Below are 19,394 nucleotides of genomic sequence, written 5' to 3' on the forward strand. Positions count from 1 at the left end.
CGTACATTCATGACTCTTATTTATTATGCACTTTAGTCACATAATAGGTATTCCATTAATTTATTATGCAGATTAGTCATATATTATGCACTTTATGCCCCCCCCCCCTCTCCTCTTTCTTTTCTGATATGGCTCTCCATCTTTTAACTGCAATGATGGACCTGCACAATTAAGAATTTCACCCATCTTACTTGTAATGTGACAAAAAAAGATAGTTTCTGATTCTGTATCTATCACAATTGCACCCCGAAATAAATAATAAATAAAAAAACGTTTCTTTATCTTAATTTAATCCTTTCCACTGCCCCCAAACCTTATCCACACGCTGATTCCAACACTAACCCTAAAAATAAGTATTTCCCTCATGAGGTCTGGCTTTTCTGTTTTAATGGGAATATTTTAACCACACAAGAAGGTAGATCACACACACACACACACGCACGCACGCACAAACACACGAATAAACACAAACCAATTTGTTGAAATGTCAAAAATGTTGCTGTCAAATCAAACACATATGTTGTTGGTTGTGGGTTATTTCCTGTGGCGCTTTCATCTATGCATGGGAATGAGCTTGCTTCTGTGTACACGCAGTGAGTAAGAAAGTCAACTACAGTAACTTATTAAAAACTACTGTAACTCCCACACTTCTTTCTTCTAAGCAAGCTAACAGTATTTGTTTGTGCGCATTGTGTATTTGTATTGTTTGTAATGTTTTATTTGTCTGTAAAGGACCCCTCGAAAAAGAATCAATACATTCTGACCAAATTCTGATCTCCTAACTCTAAACTTAACCATAACTGATCCAACCCTAACCTTTACACTAACAGATACATGCCTAACTTTATCTCTTACCTTGACCTTAATCTAACAAATACATGCCTAATCTGAACCCTAACACATACACGTACATGCCTAACCTTAACCTCAATGCTAACCCATACTATGCCTAAGCTTATCCCTTACAAATACATGCCTAACCTTAACTCTCACCCTTGCCATAATCTCATTCTCAACATAAATCTTGAAATCAGGGTAAAATGAAATTGAAACATGCCATTTCCAATTAACTGGTTTGATATCTAAAATGTGTCTGTCCCAGAATGCAGCTTGAGTCACACACACACGCACGCACACCTCAAGTATGTATAATTGTACAGTACGAGGTAGGAAGGTCGAAAGGAGACAGACAGCCACATAAACAGAATGAGAGGATGAAGGAGAAGGATACAGATGAAAGAGTAGAAATCACAATGTTTTGAAAGGGCATCCACAATGTATCAATCATTTTCCACATCACTTGTCCTGTGTGTGTGTGTGTGTGTGTGTGTGTGTGTGTGTGTGTGTGTGTGTGTGTGTGTGTGTGTGTGTGTGTGTGTGTGTGTGTGTGTACACGCACGTGTGTTGATGGGGCAGTGGTTTGGGGCAATTTTGATGGAGATGTTGATAATGGAGGAAAAGGAACTAATAGAGAAAATAAACATCCCATAGAGATGTAATGAGAACCACGTGGAGGAGTAGGCACGCTACCGCACGCACAAAGACACACAAGCACACACAGACACACACAGGCGTGCACAAACGCACACGCACGCACACACACACACACACACACACACACACACACACACACACACACACACACACACACACACACACACACACACACACAGAGCTTCATTTACGTCTCCTAAATTAAATTATAATTGTTGCAGAGGTTCAGCATGGTTTAAGGACCTTCAAGAATGCAGAAAGCATTGTTTCCTGCACATGGCCAGATGACCTATTACAGACTGAATAGAAAACAATGCTGGTTGTCTGACCTTTTGTCAAACACACCTGCAATTTGTTAAGCCCAATTTATACTTTGTCGTACAACGGTGTCGCGGACCAAAAACAACAAATCTATAGTAATAACATAGATATAGGCTACTTTTGGTCATAACTTTGGCATAAATCAGGCTTTGGGCCTGAGGTTTTCCAACAATCAATGAGTGGATTATAGATTGTGAGGTTTCTGTGGATGGCCAATAATGAAAAATGACTTAAACATGTAAGCGATGAATGTGGATAAAAACTGCTAATTGTTATTATAATGGCCTCAGTGATAATAAATAATGATAAAGAAAACACAAAAGACCTACTTAAAGACCTATTTAATACTACTTTCACTTTTGAGAGAAAGTACACCAAGCATACAGCACAAATTATGTGTACAGATTTCACGTATTAATTCCCTGTATATTGTGAAGAGCAGATAGAGATGAATGAGAGGGTAGGGATTAAAGAAAGAGCCATTAGCATTGAGACCAGTGAGCCATGAGTCGAGATAAAGACGGTGCATCCCCCTAAACAGAAGGTGGTCCTCCTATTTTGTAAACTTCAGCGTTGTCAAGCATCTACAAGAGGCACCAGTAATTATACCCTGCGGAAAGTTGGAGAAGAGACGGTTTGTTTTCAGAGAGGAATCGTAGCTTACTGTATGCTCATAATAAATATAGATTTTTTTTCTGAAAACAAAAGAAAAACATCTTTGTTTGTTTGTTTTTTAAACTCAGTAGAGTGTAGCAAAAAAAGGAATCCTGCACACTGTATTCACAAAATGTCCATCAGGTATGCCTGATGAAGGTCAGAGCGACTGAAATGTTGTTGTTTCATTAGTCTTTTGGCTGTAGGTGAGAGTGTGCAGGATTCCTATTTTGCGCTTCTCATATAGTATGTTGACAGCCTATACTCCTACGCACCTGTACTCTGAAGTATAGGTTTGCAAAAGGACTTTATACTAACTCTGAGAGTGTAAAAAATGGCCCCATAACACTCTGGATTTTATTGTGTTGCCCACACTACTAAGCATACACGGTAGCTAATAGCATCCCTATTCCCTAGCATCCCTATTCTGAGGGTACAAGCTCACAAGCTCTGGGGCTACAAGCTTGTAGATTGGCTATCTCAGCAGATCTACAAGCAGAATTTTCAAGCACATCTACAAGCTCACAACGCAGCAGATCTACAACGCAGCGCTGTGTGAGCTTGTAGCTGGGCCTAAGACATGTAACAGGATGGGGGGCCTAAAAAGCCCTTGGGAATCCGGTCGACAAAGTACAGAGTTGAAATGGTTAAAACCAAAGCCCACACAGGCACTAAAGCCCACTAGCATTTGAAAGTAAGTGAGGCGCCACTAGAATCTGCTGGGTTGTCAGCCAGCTAACCTGTGAGGAACCTGTGACCCGCACTGAGATGACCTTTCTGCTGATAGATCAGGACGGTGCTACATACATACAACATGCATGTGCACGCACATTCCCACAAGCACTCCGACTCCCCTAGCATGCACAATTGTCCCCCCACCACCACCACCACCACCCCAAAACAAAATCCCCCGTTCTTGTTTTCTCAGCCTTCAGCTGTGTGTTTTTCTTTGTATTCCGGAATTCCTGTTTGCATTCACCTTCTCCCAAAACAGAAGGAAAGGAAAACAAAAACATAATGAAAGGATTACGGGGAGATTACAGGTTGTCAGGGTTCGGCAAAAATCAAAGCCTGCATACGTATGCGTGCGTATGGGTGTGCACGTTTTTGTGTTGGGGGTGGGGGTGGGGGTGGTAGGAAACATGCATGTACATAAGGCATGTGCAGGTTCTGTCTGTTTTGCATTCAAGTATGCAGTCTATGCACGTATAGGTCAACCCATGCAAATCCTACTTTCTACACTGTCCTCTTGTTGTCATGAGAGCCATGGACAAACACACGCACAAAATGTCTCAACAGCATAGTACTGAGTAAACAGCGAGTGAGTGAGTGAGCGAGTGAAAGATTATGGCACAAAAACACTGTCCCTCAACAGATTTGGAGGAGGGGTGGGGGCTGAGGGGAGGTGCTGGATGCTTCTCCTACACTGAGGTGCTCTGCCACTGTGATAACAGTGAGGTGTGAGAGTTGCTTTCCAATTTCTACATCATGGATTTACTACCAATGGAGTATCACAAAGTTCACAGAGACACTACACATAAGATTTATTATCTGTGTGACACACACACACACACACACACACACACACACACACACACACACACACAATAGCCTAGCACCAAGGTGCTAATAAGCCAAAGCTACGTGTCACAGCAGGTTCAGTCAAAGCTAGCCTATAGCAGCAGCTAGGCTAATGGGATAATAACCTAGCTTAGTCAGCCTAGTATAGGAACAGAGCTTTTTTTAAAAAAGGAACAGATTAAGACAAACACTAGTTAGTGGTAAATGCTAGGATGCCGCAAACTGCTAATCAGAAGTAATTACACCTTATTGTGGTCAAAATGCCAACATAAAAGAATGAACTCCGTCAGAAAGAATGCAATGTTGGCATCTCACAAAACACACACATTACTCTGACATCCTTCTTTCTCACACTGAAATTCCCTATTTTTGGAGAAGATTGGAGCAATCAAAGGATTGAAAATTTTTCTACGTCATGAAATGACAGCCCTCATTAGCGAGCACTTTTATGTTCCAAACTAAATGTTATGTTTCATAATGCATCTGTGCTGGGAAAATACTGAAGTCCTAATTCACACAGATGTGTGTGTGTGCGCGTGTGCGTGCGTGCGTGTGTGTGCGCGCACACATACACCTTATAAACCCTGCTGTCAGGCTCTTGTGTGTGGAATTTTATCAGGTTTATATTTGGATCTGAAAATGGGGTGAGGTGGTGCAGGGATGAAGGCAGTTGGTGTGACATATCACAGATCACCTTCTATCATCACACGAGCTTTAATAGAACACACACACACACACACACACACACACACACACACACACACACACACACACACACACACACACACACACACACACACACACACACACACACACACACACACACACACACACACACACACACACACACACACACACACACACACACACACACACACACACACACACACACACACACACACACACACACACACACAGGCTTGAAAGGGGCCAAAGCAAAATGGTGATTTATTCCAGCTCACCCGCTCCATTAAAAGCTAAAGTAGTAAAGAATGTGCACAGGCAGAACATATAATACACAGACCCACTCACTGAGGGGGGTGCGGCGGGGGCTGGGGGTTGGGGGGGCAGACGTGAGAGTCTGGGGGGGGGGGCGGGGGGTAGAACAGGGGGTAGAACAGGGCTGTTGAGTGAAAAGAAGGTGGAGAAAGACATGCTCATATCTGAAGTGCAGATTCTGTCACCAGCCAGATTTAATACACCGTTTAATTATCACCCCGAGCATCTGTGCAAACAAACACCCACATCCTCCACTGCCTGGGCCAGTCAGACACACACGCGTACGCACACATGCACACATAAAGGCGAGCAGGCAGGCAGACACACACACACACAGAGAGTCCTGCTGAGCGCGGAATCAGACAACAACAGACATTCACAGGAAGTCTTAGAATAATAAAAAAACATCAGTAAATTCTAAATGCCACGGCAAGAGTGCACGGTTTAGGGTCTCCAAAATGTGTGTGTGTGAGTGTGATGCGTGTGTGTGTGTGTGTGTGTGTGTGTGTGTGTGTGTGTGTGTGTGTGTGTGTGTGTGTGTGTGTGTGTGTGTGTGTGTGTGTGTGTATGATTAATGAGCAGAAGAGTGAGGATGTTTGTGTTAGACTTGTAATGCGGGCATGGTGACAGGGGAGTGCGGGATTGTGGGAAAGACGGATGAAATGTATATCCAACACTATCAAGTTGATCAGGGTGATCATGTACCACTGCATCCACTGTAAATAGTGTGTGTGTGTGTGTGTGTGTGTGTGTGTGTGTGTGTGTGTGTGTGTGTGTGTGTGTGTGTGTGTGTGTGTGTGTGTGTGTGTGCTACAGACACACACGGGGCTATGGAGGGAAGACAGCAGCGTGCGGGGCATCTGAAGGTGGCAGATGGAGTTTGTCACAGCCGCAGCCATCACATTCACAAGCCTACATGTTTACCCAGGAGGCATTGCCGGCGGGGTTTGTTTTGATGAGGACACACACCAAAAGGACACATGTCATTACTACTCACTCATCACATGGGCTTCTATCTTTTTCCTGCCTTCTTTCTTTTTGTCCATTTTCCCTCCCTTTCCCTTTGTCTTATTCATCTAATCTGCTTTCTCTCTCTTTCTCTTTCTCTCTCTCTCTCCAGCTTGTCTATCTCATGCATAAAACACAACAACCACATCTCCTGCCTCATTCACAAACACACTTTTACAAAGATAAACATTCTCTCTCTCAGTCGCTAACCAACACAAAGACAGACACAACACACACACACACACACACACATACGCGCACACATACTTTTTCTCTCTTACACACAGAGGCTGTGTAGTCTCTTCCTGTGTACAGAGAGGGTGCTGACAGAAGTGGAGGTACTGGCGTTAAGGAGGTATGGAGGGGGAGAGGAGGAGGAGGGGAGAGGGCATCCGCCAAAGTGCCAACCACAAGATCCACATAGATCAGCCGTCGCACCAACAATGTTATGAGGAAGGGTGAAAGGGCAGAGAGAGGGGGGGTGGGGGGGAGATACGGAGAGACAGAGGAATGGAGATAAATTTAAATGAGGGCAAAGGGTCAATCCTGAGGTGAGATTTTGATAAGTAAGCAGGAAAATGGCTTGGATGAGTGTTGGCTCGCTTTGAGACACTTTCAAAACACACACACACACACACACACACAGAATTCGCACACACACACACACACAGAGATACACATAGAGAGCTGACCTAACGTGAGTTATTTTAAGTGTGGGGGAGTGAGATAAGTGTCGTGCTGAAGACGGCACTGCTTTCATCTACTCTGCCCGGGACTCACTGAAGCCCTCTGAAGCTGGCCTTATTAACACCCCTCACCACGTGTACACGCCAGTGTTGCCAGATTTTGCGAGAGAAATAAGCAACCGGGTCTATGAAAACAAGCCCAATAGACTAGGCCACATGAGCACTTTAGACCTGTATACATCGGCTATTTGAAAATAGCCGATGTACAAGCTTACAACCGTTGTGAGCTTGTAAATCTTGAAATAAAATATGGAATATTTGGAAGATTTTTTTAAACATGTTAACACAAATCTGGTACGGGGCTCCCTGGCACAAAACATGTGCCAGACATGGGGGTTAGGGACAAATACATAATCAATTTGGGGGTTCCATGACATGAAAAAAATTGAGAACCACTGGTTTAAATGAAAACATATTTTTTTAAAGCAAGCCCAAATAAGCAACAAGCAAAAGCCCCAAAAAACCCTGCAACCCTGCAACTACCAATGTTTACAAGCAACTTTACAGAAAAAGAAGCCCCAAGTCGCTTATGATAAGTGGACATGGCATCACTGGCACACACTCAACGCCCGCTACGATGGCATTGCAACACAACTGGCTCTCTTCACGTCTAATGCTTGTTCTCCTCGGCTGAATTAGTGATCAATTTAGCGCAAGACGAATTTGTACTCACGCCTTCCTAAACAAATATGAATATACTGTATATCAAAACAAATAAGTTTGTGTTTAATGGCATTGCAATATACTAGAGCAGGGGTCTTCAACCTTTTCAGGCCAGGGACCCCCAAACTGATGGAGAGATGGAGCAGGGACCCCCTACCTCGTAGGGTAGGGGGGGCTACCACATATATTGTGTAAATTGAAGCTGTGATTGGCCAGTAGTCACTTTGATTGGCAGCTGTGCCTTGTTACTGTTTGTGTGAGACTTCTGCCACCATCTCGGCCAGTCAGGTGCGCAGAGAGAGAGAGCTTGTGTCACTGAAGGTGTGCATTTCTGGATGAAGGATAACAACTTCTGCCTCCATGTATCTGTTCGCTAAAATTTGGTGGATTCATGTTATGTTTAAAGACAAATTGACATAAAAAAATAAAAGTTTTTTAAAACAAAAATATTGTTTAATCAAACAACAATTTTGCGGACCCCCTGCAGTACCTCCGCAGACCCCCTAGGGGTCGCGGACCCCCTGTTGAAGACCTCTGTACTAGAGGTTCAGGCTGCTACATGGCCCTCACATCTAGTCAGGCTGCTACATGGGCCTCACATCTAGAGTTCGGGCCGCGTCGCACTGCTGATCAGATCAATATGTCTGAGTCATAGTGTTTGTCTGAGTCATAGGGCTTTGTCAGAGTACCCATTGTACCCATCTGTCTGTGTCCCTTTGGATCGGCGGTTCCAGACGACTGGATATCCGAACTACTCGACGGCGAGCACCGCACTCGAGTCCTTGCTGTTGCAGCTCCGAGTTTGAAGTCGGTCGGTCCCATGTATGCACATGAACATATATGGGCATAGCGGTCGGATCTGTGGCTCTGGGCAACCAGATCTCTGTATCTGTCAGTCCTTGTCCCTTTTATGTCCATATATGGAGATCGCTGGTGTCGTCAGTATATGCCCATATATGGGCATGCCCCTTTAGGTGCCCATATATGGAGCGGACTGATTTGTTTGTGGCCGATGCCACGAAGACACATTGAGGTTAGACACCACACTCCATAATTGGGCGTGGCTGCATTGGGAACTCCTTATATGGTTATGGCTGTGTCAGAGTGACGTCAGAGGTCCGCCCGCCGGCCCACCCTCCCATTAGCCAATTTTAATATAGGATTCAGGGTTCTTTCTAAGTATTATTAATAATGAGACAAAGATGCGGTATACCGTGGATGTCGGTTTGTTTACCGCTGACAAAAAGCCAGGAACATGACAGTTCAGCACATGAGTACACACCCTGGGACCTACCATAAAACTGTCAACAGGGGAGTGCATAGTCTCAATAATAGACAGCATAGGATTGTATTTTGGCCAATACATTACAGGCATGTTTCTAAGTTCTTGCTTAGCTTAACATTTTTTTTTTGGTTTTACTTGTCATTTGCAAAACAAAAGAAAAAAAGAAAGAGGGCAGGGGGTGGGCAATCAAAATGGTTGAAAAACATAAACGCTCATCTTACACAACAGTACCCGTTGTTATGGCCAGCATTTGACAGTCGTATAGCCTTCAAAATGTTATCTGTGGGATTCTTAACGATCGAACACACACTGGACACGCCACCGATGCTAACAAAGTCATCCCAAACCATGTTAAGAGTGATCCAGTAACCGTTGATTTCCGCCCTCTTGTAATTACTAATTGAATAGGCAGTCTCTCAGCCTACATACAGCAAGTTGATTACTGTGATATTACATGTTCTTCCTGCCCAACTCAATTAGTCGTGTCTGAGCGCCTGCCTTCCCGGTCATCCTATAGATCACTGTTTCCAAAACAGTGGGTCAGGAACCATTTGTGGGTCGCGAGTAAATATCCCCCTTTTTTGGTTTCCTATATATTTAAAAAAAAGATTTTTTTAAGTTTTAAGGTCCAATAGTCCACATTTTTATGAAAACGGACGCTAGAATAAGAATAATGTAATAATAAGCAAAAAAATCATAACTTTTCATCAATTAAAAAAATTCCAACCATTCCAAGTATTTCATAAATAAAATCAGAAAACCAAATCATTTCCAGAAGAAAAAGAAACGGAAGTAGTGAAAATAGCATATCTACAAGCTCACAAAAAAGCTGTAGATTGTGAGCTTGCAGATCTATTTTTTTCACTAGTTTGGGTCCCGGGAAAATGTCTAATTTGTCTTTTGGGTCTCGAGCTAAGAAGTTTGGGAACCATTCCTATAGATGTCATAACGACTGCTAATGGGGGGATTCAAGTTAGACCTACAGTGTTCTCTATGCAGTGCTACAGTACATGCTATGCATTAACGTTTTGGCACATTAACTGGAAAGTCGTTGGATTATGAAAACTGACATGTCTCCGTTTAGGCTCAACAAACACGCCTGAAAACAAAAGGACTCTGACACGCATCCATACAAACACATGTGAAAGCTTATGCACACAAACACAGTGTGTACACTTAAGAGTTTATGACCCATGATCTAGCCTGCCTCGCAGATAAACAAACAGTAAAAGGTGAAACACTGAGACGGAGAGAGAGAGAGAGAGAGAGTTGTACTGTATGTTGTGTGGCTGTGTGTATTCTATTCTCACATGAGTGCAATCCAGCCAATTAGATGCAGCGGTCACACGTGAACATGGCATGCAAAGCAACAACACGTCAATCAGCAACGCTAACCCCTGTTCCAAATCTAAAGGAGAGATTATTTTTGACCACCAAAGAATGTGTCCGATCTCTCTCTGAACAGAAAGCTAAATAAATACACTAGCGAGATTTATGTAACGAGAATTATGTGAATGTGAGAATAGAATTGCATGCTGTGTGTGTGTGTGTGTGTGTGTGTGTGTGTGTGTGTGTGGGGGGGGGGGGGGGGGGGGTCTGTCAGCTGTGTGTGCAGTTGTGTTTTGACAAAGAGAGGAGACTGGAAGTGAGAGATGCAGAAAGAGAAAGGTAGAATGAATGAGAGAGAGAGGGAGGGAGAGAGAGAGAGAGAACTGATAGAGACGGTATCTGTCGTCTTTCATCCCATTCTCCGAATGGACACCAGACACTTTAATTACCTCCACCTGTACGCAGACAAAAAGAGTCACACCCACCAACCCGGGTGTGTACCACACCCTGGTTCCCACGGTAACCTTGTTAAGACCCCACCAACACCATTATGCCCTTCCCCACCTGCACCCCGTCCCCCCACGATAATGAGAAAAAATATATACATATATAAAACAATTGTATATACATACACACACACACACACACACACATATACAGTATACGTATATAATATACACACACACACATATATATATATCCCATTAAGACCTGAGGCCGGTTTTAAAAATGTCTTCTAAATCAGTAGTTCTCACACTCAAGATTTTTTATTTATTTAAAGAAATAGCAGATGTACAAGCTTGCAGTGCGGCTCGCAGTGCGGCACAAAGTGACACGCTGTGAGCTTGTATATCTGGGGGGCTATTTTTGAATAGCCATCGCGCGCGCACACACGCGCGCGCGCGCGCACACGCACACACACACACACACACACACACACACACACACAAAACTAGGGGTAAGAGCTTACTATGAAGTAGAGCAAAATGGCCAGTGAGTGAATATGTCCAACACTGTACATACAGCACATAGAAAACAGAGGAAGGAGGGGTGCTACTCACATCCAGTGAGTGACACTGTACATACAGCACATAGAAAACAGGGAGGGGGGGAGCAGAGGGAGGAGGGGTGCTACTCACATCCAGTGAGTCCTCATTGACGATGATGAGGGACATGCCGTGTGTCACCAGGCGACAGGAGTAACCTGAGAAATGGAAAGATGAAAAGGGGAGGTGGAGAACAGAGGGGTGGGGTGGAGAGATTAGATTTACCCAGACAGGCAAAGACACACAGTGAAGCGCAACCCGTGTTTCTGTGTTTTCAAGCGGTTTATAACCGAGTTAGAAAATACTTCTCACACCAGCGTATGTACACACCTTTACACTTCTGCTCTCAATTAGTGTGTGTGTGTGTGTGTGTGTGTGTGTGTGTGTGTGTGTGTGTGTGTGTGTGTGTGTGTGTGTGTGTGTGTGTGTGTGTGTGTGTGTGTGTGTGTGTGGGGGGGGGAGAACCACTTCATGTCAAATGCTTTTCAAATTAACCACTTGAACCCCACAACCCTATTCTGGGGGGAACAGTAGCTAAAAATAGTTTTGAGTGAACAGATCGGTTACTTTTGGCGAAGAGATTTAGTGTAAGGGAAAAAAGCGGTCCAAGTACAGAGCCGGTTTTCTAAGTCTAGACAGAGGGTTTAAGTGGTTAACTACTATCACAATTACAATTTAGGCATTTAGCAGACGCTCTTAGGGACTTTCAATAAACAAGGTAATCATATACATGCAGAGAAACAATGCATGCCTCAAGAAACTAGGATCCCGGGTAAACCAAGAACAAAAAAAAAGTCTGACTGAAGCTGGTCTGCAGCACACTCGGTCAAGCTTTCTAGAACAGTGTTTTGTCTGTATGTACAGAAGTAGACCAACCACAACCCATGACACAGAAGCACCTCCATCCATGAAACATGAAATGCCTGATTAAGTAATCTGAAAGTGAAACTCATGAAGAGCGTGAAAGTTGGGTCAGCGTTTCCTATTTCAATGACGCTCATAGTTACACCAGCAGTGTTCTTCTGAAGCACTTTTGTTGTTATTGGTGAAGCATTATATAAAGATCGTCATCTCCATTTTGGTAAATACAGGCTGACTCAAGCAGTCAGCCTGTATAGCGCAGCTTTACCACTGAACATCACTTTGTGATTTGAGCAACCTTGCAAACAAACTGCACTTAATATCGAATTGAACAAGGAGGCCATGCTGTTATTGGACTATATGTTGTTTTGCAGTGATTAGTGAAAGAGAATATACAATATATACTCCCTCCACTGAAACAGTTCATAGAGCAAAGGGAAAGTGGAGACAGAACAACAAGGGCAACGACCAGAGGGGACTGCAATGTACCATTCAGATGTAGTGTGTTTGGTGAAACAGTCTTCTCTGTTAGAGCCATCACTGGAATAGTCTTCCTACCAAAGTAAGAGAGACCACCAACTATTTGACCTTCAAATTCAACCTTAAGAGATGGCTTAAAGCTAACCAAAAGTGACACATGGCGCTGCTAATTACCCAATTTGTAATCATGGGTAATTAGCAGCGCCATGTGTCACTGGTGTCATTTCTCATATTTTACAGCAATTGTCCTGTCTCCTGTACTATGTCTACATGTCTTGTCTTGTACTGAATGTCTGTTTTTGTATGGATAGCTACATCACCACTTTTTAACAGCCTGCTCAGGGACTACAGATGAAAATTAGCTTTTGGCTAACTCTGGTTCATTTACGTGGATGTGAAAACTGACATGTTGATTAATGTGCAGTGTCCCTGATAAATAAATAAAATGTGTGATGAAATGATAGAAGAAAAAATATATATTTTTTTAAAAAACAGAAGCCCATGAATGTCGACAATATTTTTGTAGTTGAGACAAGTTAGGCAGAAGTTACGGAGTTCTCTCCCTCCCCATCCATGTCCGCCCCTCTCTTTCTCTAACCTATGTTGATGGCGGTCTCTTGCTTGTCTCCAGTGAGGACCCAGATCTTGATTCCCGCCCTCATTAGAGTGGCGATGGTCTCCGGGACCCCTGCCTGGAGACGGTCTTCTATGGCTGTGGCCCCTAGCAGCATTAAGTTCTGTTGGGAGGGGGGGAGTGGGGGAGGGGGGGGGGAGAGAGAGAGAGAGAGAGAGCACATAATGAGCGATAGCAAAAGAAAAAAGATAGATAGCAGTGTAGGTCATGTGAACGCACAGCATATTGACTGAAAGCTCAACAGCGTGACAGCAGCGTTTATGCAACGGCTGCTCATGTGGGGGAAGAGCATCATTGCCGGCAGCGATGTGGAGTCCAGCTCAGTGGTACGTACTGTACAGTGTACACCACTCTGTGCCGCTCTTTGTCTGAGGGCCAAGAGGCAGCCGGTTACTTTTTCCCCGGGCTTTAATTTGTTCAGCATTTAAAAACACACATGTACCCTCATTAGACACACAGATACACACACAGATACACACCGGGCCAAACGCACACAGAGACATAACACTGCTGTGTTGTTGACTCCAGTTTTATAGGGCTCTTGGCAGGCGGGTGCAGGTAATTAGCCTTGTGGTCTTCCAGTCTAAGCACCCCCCCCCCCGCTTCTCCTCTCTCTTTTTTCTCTTCTCTCAATTTTCTCACCTCTACTCTCTCCTTAAACCCCTAGGTTTGACTTTGAATTCCTTGTTCTCTCTCTCTCTCTCTCTCGCTCTCTCCTAGCAGCTTGGCTCTGTCCTCCTAGTGTTCCTGTCTTTTATTCTATTTGTATTTTCTGTCAATAGAAGACAACCTCAACACTTAATCCCCCATTCCTGAACCGCTAAAAAAGTATATAGTGCAAATCCCACATAGCTTTAGATAATGATAACGCTGGGATTTCTATATACTGTACGTTAAGCAACATTGTTGGATGTCCACAAATCAGTCTTATCACTTCTTTTCCCTCAGAACACATGTCTCGATTCAACTGCTCATCTGTGAAAGACATTTTGCTTTGTGAGTGTGCGCGCGCGCACGTGCGTGTGTGTGCGCGTGTATGTGCGTGTGTGACTTCATTCTCCCACAATGAAAAGTGCCGCCTCAACAATCCTTACATGTGATGAGTTTTCTGTGAAGTTACAGAGTTTAGGGGTTCAAAGCGCGCTCTCATCTTAATTCTCTCTCTACTCAACTCATCCATTCATTTCTTTTCCCCCTCACTGTTGCAACCTGCCTGACCAAACAACAGAAGAATTCCACACCAATCAGTCATGTGCCATGGAGCTGCACCGTCTCTCTGTGTGGTCTCACTCTGGTCTCACCTAAAGGCAAAACACACGCACACACCCTGAAGGTGACATGGCTTCTGGCAATGTGCTGTCATAGAAGGACTTGATGGATAGTTGATGAACAGCAGTTGTGATTGCTGAGATGAAGAGATTTTGTGGAGCCACTGTGCCACCTGCTGGTAAACATGAGTAGTGTGCATACGTGTGTGCGCGAAAGAGACTGAGGCACACAGAAAGAAAGATATATAATAAGAGGGGAAAATAAATAAAGACAAATTAACAGGGGAAGAGAGACTGATACACTGCGTGTGAGTGAAAGCAAAGGAGAGAGAGAGAAAGAGAGAGTAAAGGAGAGAGAGGGAGAGAGAAAGAGAGCAAAAGAAAGACAGAAAGAAAGAGAGAGGACACAGAAAGAGAGGATGTATTTACCTTTTCTATCAGTTCGTAGCACTCCTCTAGTTTCTGGGCACGGTCTTTGATCACAGTGCTGATTCGTGTGTATTCCTTCAACCACTCCTGATAGGCTGCTTCCTCAAGGTCCACATAAGCAAAACACAGGGTCCTCAGCCCTGAGTGGTTGGAGAGCAGAAAGATTTGCAATTTAAAATAATAAAAAGGGGCACTATGGTGCCTTTGATGTGCATCTTCAGTTCATTGGTGATAGATATCATAATCTATAAAAAACTATATTTATGATACAATCTATTTTTCCCCTTTTTTCTCCACAATTTAGTCGTTATGCCAATGAATTCCTCCCCACACACATTTCTGTGTTGTCACCGCTGTCGTATCCTACTGACTCACATGCCAGTGAGGAGCCCGCAGCGGGAGAACGTAGAGCCTCCGCCCTACTCCTCCCGCCCAACACTCCCTGCTGACAGGTGCCGCCCCCAGCCCGGATTACGTGCAGTGACAATTATCACCCTCCCCGCCCGGCTCCTCTCCCCCGAAACACGGGCCAATTGTGTTCGTATAGACACTCGACAAAGCCGGATCATGCGCCACGGCGGATTTGATCCCACGACCTCCGTGGTGGTGGGCACTGGGGCAAGCACTTTACCACTGTGCCACCCAAGCACCGATACAATCCATATTGATAGACAAAATGTCCCCGTCTGTCTGGATGATGTCACAGACACCAAGATTACCAGCAGGGTTGCCAGATCTGCTTATTATAAATTCCCGCAAGATTTTATATGAAAATAGCCGATCTACAAGCTCACAACGCGTCGCATCGCGACGCGTTGTGAGCTTGTAGATCTGCTATTTTCAAATAGCTGCTGTATATGTTAAAGTGCTCATGTGGCCCATAGTCGCTTCTTTTGGGCTGGTTTTCCTAGACCTGGTTGCTTGTTTCTCTCACAGAATCTGGCAACACTGATTACCAGTCACATTCACAGATTTTACATGACATCACAGGAGTACATTACATTTTTCAACCATTTCGTTGGCGTTTCAAAGACACACAAAAGACTTCTAAGTTTTGTGGTTGCAAAAGGAACATCAGCACCATAACAAACACTGTATATGGAGATACTGTTTAAAAGCCCAATAGTGTCCCTTTAAAAAGGGAAATGGGCGGATAGGTGTAAAAAAATAATATACAGATGAAGATGTTAGCATGCAGCTATTGGAGAAGGGTATCCACAAGTGAATGGCATATTATCAGACATTATCAGACATGGCTTCTGAGTTCCTCCTTTACTTCCTACCTTCAGTAGCAAACTCCTCCAGATGAGCTTCAGTTAGATCTTTGTATTGGGACGCCTCAGTCAGGCGCTCAAAAATCACATTATCCTGGAAAAAATAAACAAATAAATCAGCATTAACATGTCACTCTTCAAAATGTGAGTAGAAGCCATTTTGCATTAAACCTGTACTATGTAAAAAATGAATTGTGATTACAATGTTGTTTTGTCAAAGGTAGAGTATGTTAATACAATATAACTTGTATTTGGTCTCCCTGTTCTTCTAGATCAGTGGTTTTTAGTATAGTTTGTTGATTACTTTTGATGCAGTAAGTTTTTTTCATTTCATTTCTTTTCCTTTTTTTAGGTCTTAAAAAAGGTCTTAAATTGTCACTTCACTGCCATCTGGGGACCCCCCCAAAATCATGTGGTCCCGACCCACAGATTGAGAACCACCGCTCTAGATCCTTAGATCCTGTGTCTGGTTTGACACGACTGGTTGACAAGTGGTACTTTAAAACATTATGGGACAAACTTACAGCTCCTTTACAGTACAGACGAAGCTTCCCGTCGGGAGTCCTGACCACAACGGACATGCGCTTACGATTGCTGTGGAAGGAACCAAGTAACAGCGTGAAACGGGAGTCATGGTTGCAAATGCATCGGGCATCCCGGAATTCTTGCCCAAGACTGGACATGGAGATATGGTTATGCACACGTGCAACATTACCTGGAAAACTCCAGCACGTTCAGTAGCTCATAGGTATTCGCTTTTCCTCTCTGAAACACAATGAATGTCTATTATTATACATTTAAAAAAACACATACACAGACACTTGCACAAACACTTGTGCATGCAGATGAACTCATAGAAGCAGAATATCAAACACAGTACACTGAAGGGTGCAGTTGCTGTTTGCCTAGTCTCTCGAGCCAGACTGTTGACTCGCACAATTGTCAAATGCTTCCATCATACAGTCTGTGCAAAGGAAGCACTGAAAACGATCCGGGAGTAAAGCGGACGTCCCGCTTCCTCCCAACTTCAATTTCGTCTTCACAGTCCTTTGTCCTACTGTAAATCGAATTAGTCAAATAAGCATAAGCTTGTTGCTTATCAGCAATTTGATTTCAAAAATATGTTTTAAAGATATATTTTAGTGAACGAAAATGACGAACAAATGATATCTTCCTTCCTTTCTCGGCTTTCAGGAGGTGTAGTTCCAGACTCTATATGCTGTATCATTTGGAGATTGTGGAATAACACACACACACACACACACACACACACACACACACACACACACACACACACACACACGTACAGCATCGATGATGACAGAATCTGGGGTCCTTCCGGTGAAGACAAAGCCCAGTCCTTTGGCTCCTTTCACGAGTGCTCCTTCGTCAGGTGAGGAGGCCTGGTAGATGATCCCGTCCTCTTCTCTCTCTGGGACCACTGTGTGGCACACTGCCATCATGGTGAGGAACTCACAGATCTGAGGAGACGTAGGCTGGACAAAAAGTGGACATAGAGAGAAAGAAATTACTAACATACTTTTTTTGTCTGATATTAGCTATGAACAATTTATCCCATGTTAATAAAACCAGTTAAATCTGGAAAGTATCATACACATCTAAAACATATTTTATATGCCATATATTTTCAACATAACCAAATGCCAATACACGTTAGCCACCCGTCAATAAAGAAAACTAGTTGCCAGCTAGCTCTGTGTATCATTTTTCATCTTGCCTGAGGGAGCTTTGAATATTAAAGCCAAACAACAAACTAAAAATAGAATAGAATAGATAAGTGGGCCAAAAAAAGAAAATATTTTGTGCTGGTGAAGGGGTACTGAAAACATATTGCAGCGGGGGTACACTAGTAAAGAGAGTATGGTAAACCACTGATTTACATCATCCCAACAGTCCCCAAGTTGTTTCTAATGGAACCGATTGATCATATTCACATGGTAGCCATTTTGTTTTCACATCATGCCGTGGCCCATTGTGGTCGAATAGAGAAATCTCTGAGAAGAGCATTGTCGGACACCTACGTGGTCCTTCTCGATGTTCTGGATGAGAGCGGGGTCGTCGAACTCTGTGGAGTTATTGCTGCTGGACGGAAGGTGGCTAAAAGAGAGACACAAGAGGGAACGAGGGAATGATTCTTCTATCAGCCACTGAAAGCCATGACATGTGGCTAGGTGGACGGGGGCTGAGTGTTTTGAGTTATCTTGGTGTAAATCAAGAATTATATTAGACATAGACATACCATCATTTCTAACAATGTGTCATGGCATAAGGCATAAAGACCGTGTAAAACCACAAAGGGGGATGAAAGGATAGCTGAGAAGGAGAGAACTACTGACCTGAAGTCCTCCATGGAACGATCGCAGTCAAGATCAGGGAAATGGCTGCAGTGATAAATCAAGTGGTATCGTAGAGGAATCGATCAGTTGATGGGTTGATTAGTTCAATCAAACAAGCAGGCGAGGGCAAGAGATGAATTCATAGGTTCATCAATTAAAATGTATCATCATTCGGGGTCAAGTTAGTATGAGTCATGTATGTGTTGATCAGTTAGCGATCAAAGTGAAACATACAGCACGTGCAAAGATTGTTAGCAGCATATAGCTCGAAAATCGGTCATTTTGTTAGAAGATTTATGCATGTAGTATCAACTGTCAAACTGGCACTCTGCAAGGAACACCGTGGTAACAAGAGAGGCGACTCACCCATATGTAATACCAGCAATGGTACACTTCTTAAAGTGCATGACATTACAAGTTAGAGTTCCTGTCTTGTCGGAAAAGAGATACTTCACCTGGGCAAGATAAGGAAGCAGAAGAGGAAATGAGAGACCAGGAAAACAGTCAGTCGGCGATAAAGGCCATTGGAAGCTCACCCTAACCTGAATAATCAATAGGTACACACAGCCACCAGTACAGACGGGCTAAGCTAACATTTTCTGTGTACTCGTCACCTGTCTTCCGCCGTCTTTCCCTGTGTTTTTCTCTTCAGGCCCAACAGAGGTCTCCGGTGATTCTCACACGTGTATTCCTGAATCCTTCCTCTGCCAGCTGTCCCTCATTACCTCTTGTGTATTTAATCTGTGCCCTTCTGTCCCAGTTGCCTGTATGTAGATTGTTTTCTAAGCTGCTACTGGTCTAGCCGTTCTAAATCCTGCCTGCTACTGTGGAGTAGTGCTGCTCAACTGTCCACCTGTCGGCTCAGTCTAGCCTTCAATCTTTTTACAACCATGTCTCGCTTCCAGTGTCTGCACTCCAGCGTCCTGTTGCTTGAAACCTGACATAGATGTGAAATCCCTACTACG

General features: G+C 43.7%; 1 protein-coding gene across 6 annotated transcripts in view; it reads right to left on the bottom strand.

The window, feature by feature from the left end:
• Window positions 1-19,394, bottom strand: part of atp8a2 (ATPase phospholipid transporting 8A2) — a 72,114-nt gene that overhangs the window by 24,142 nt on the left and 28,578 nt on the right. For 5 of the 6 annotated variants that reach the window (XM_080418224.1, XM_080418226.1, XM_080418227.1 and 2 more), the window contains 10 exons: window positions 18,796-18,884; window positions 18,430-18,474; window positions 18,115-18,190; window positions 17,380-17,568; window positions 16,788-16,837; window positions 16,597-16,666; window positions 16,082-16,166; window positions 14,799-14,938; window positions 13,066-13,204; window positions 11,220-11,284 (listed from right to left, as the gene is read on the bottom strand). In XM_080418224.1, the coding sequence (XP_080274350.1) occupies window positions 11,220-11,284; window positions 13,066-13,204; window positions 14,799-14,938; window positions 16,082-16,166; window positions 16,597-16,666; window positions 16,788-16,837; window positions 17,380-17,568; window positions 18,115-18,190; window positions 18,430-18,474; window positions 18,796-18,884 (948 nt within the window). The remainder of the gene's footprint in view (window positions 1-11,219; window positions 11,285-13,065; window positions 13,205-14,798; window positions 14,939-16,081; window positions 16,167-16,596; window positions 16,667-16,787; window positions 16,838-17,379; window positions 17,569-18,114; window positions 18,191-18,429; window positions 18,475-18,795; window positions 18,885-19,394) is intronic. The other variant, XM_080418225.1, reaches the window with a different exon arrangement.

Source organism: Gymnoscopelus braueri (genome assembly GCF_963280865.1).
Source record: "Gymnoscopelus braueri genome assembly, chromosome: 21".
In the NCBI taxonomy this organism is placed as follows: Eukaryota; Metazoa; Chordata; class Actinopteri; order Myctophiformes; family Myctophidae; genus Gymnoscopelus; species Gymnoscopelus braueri.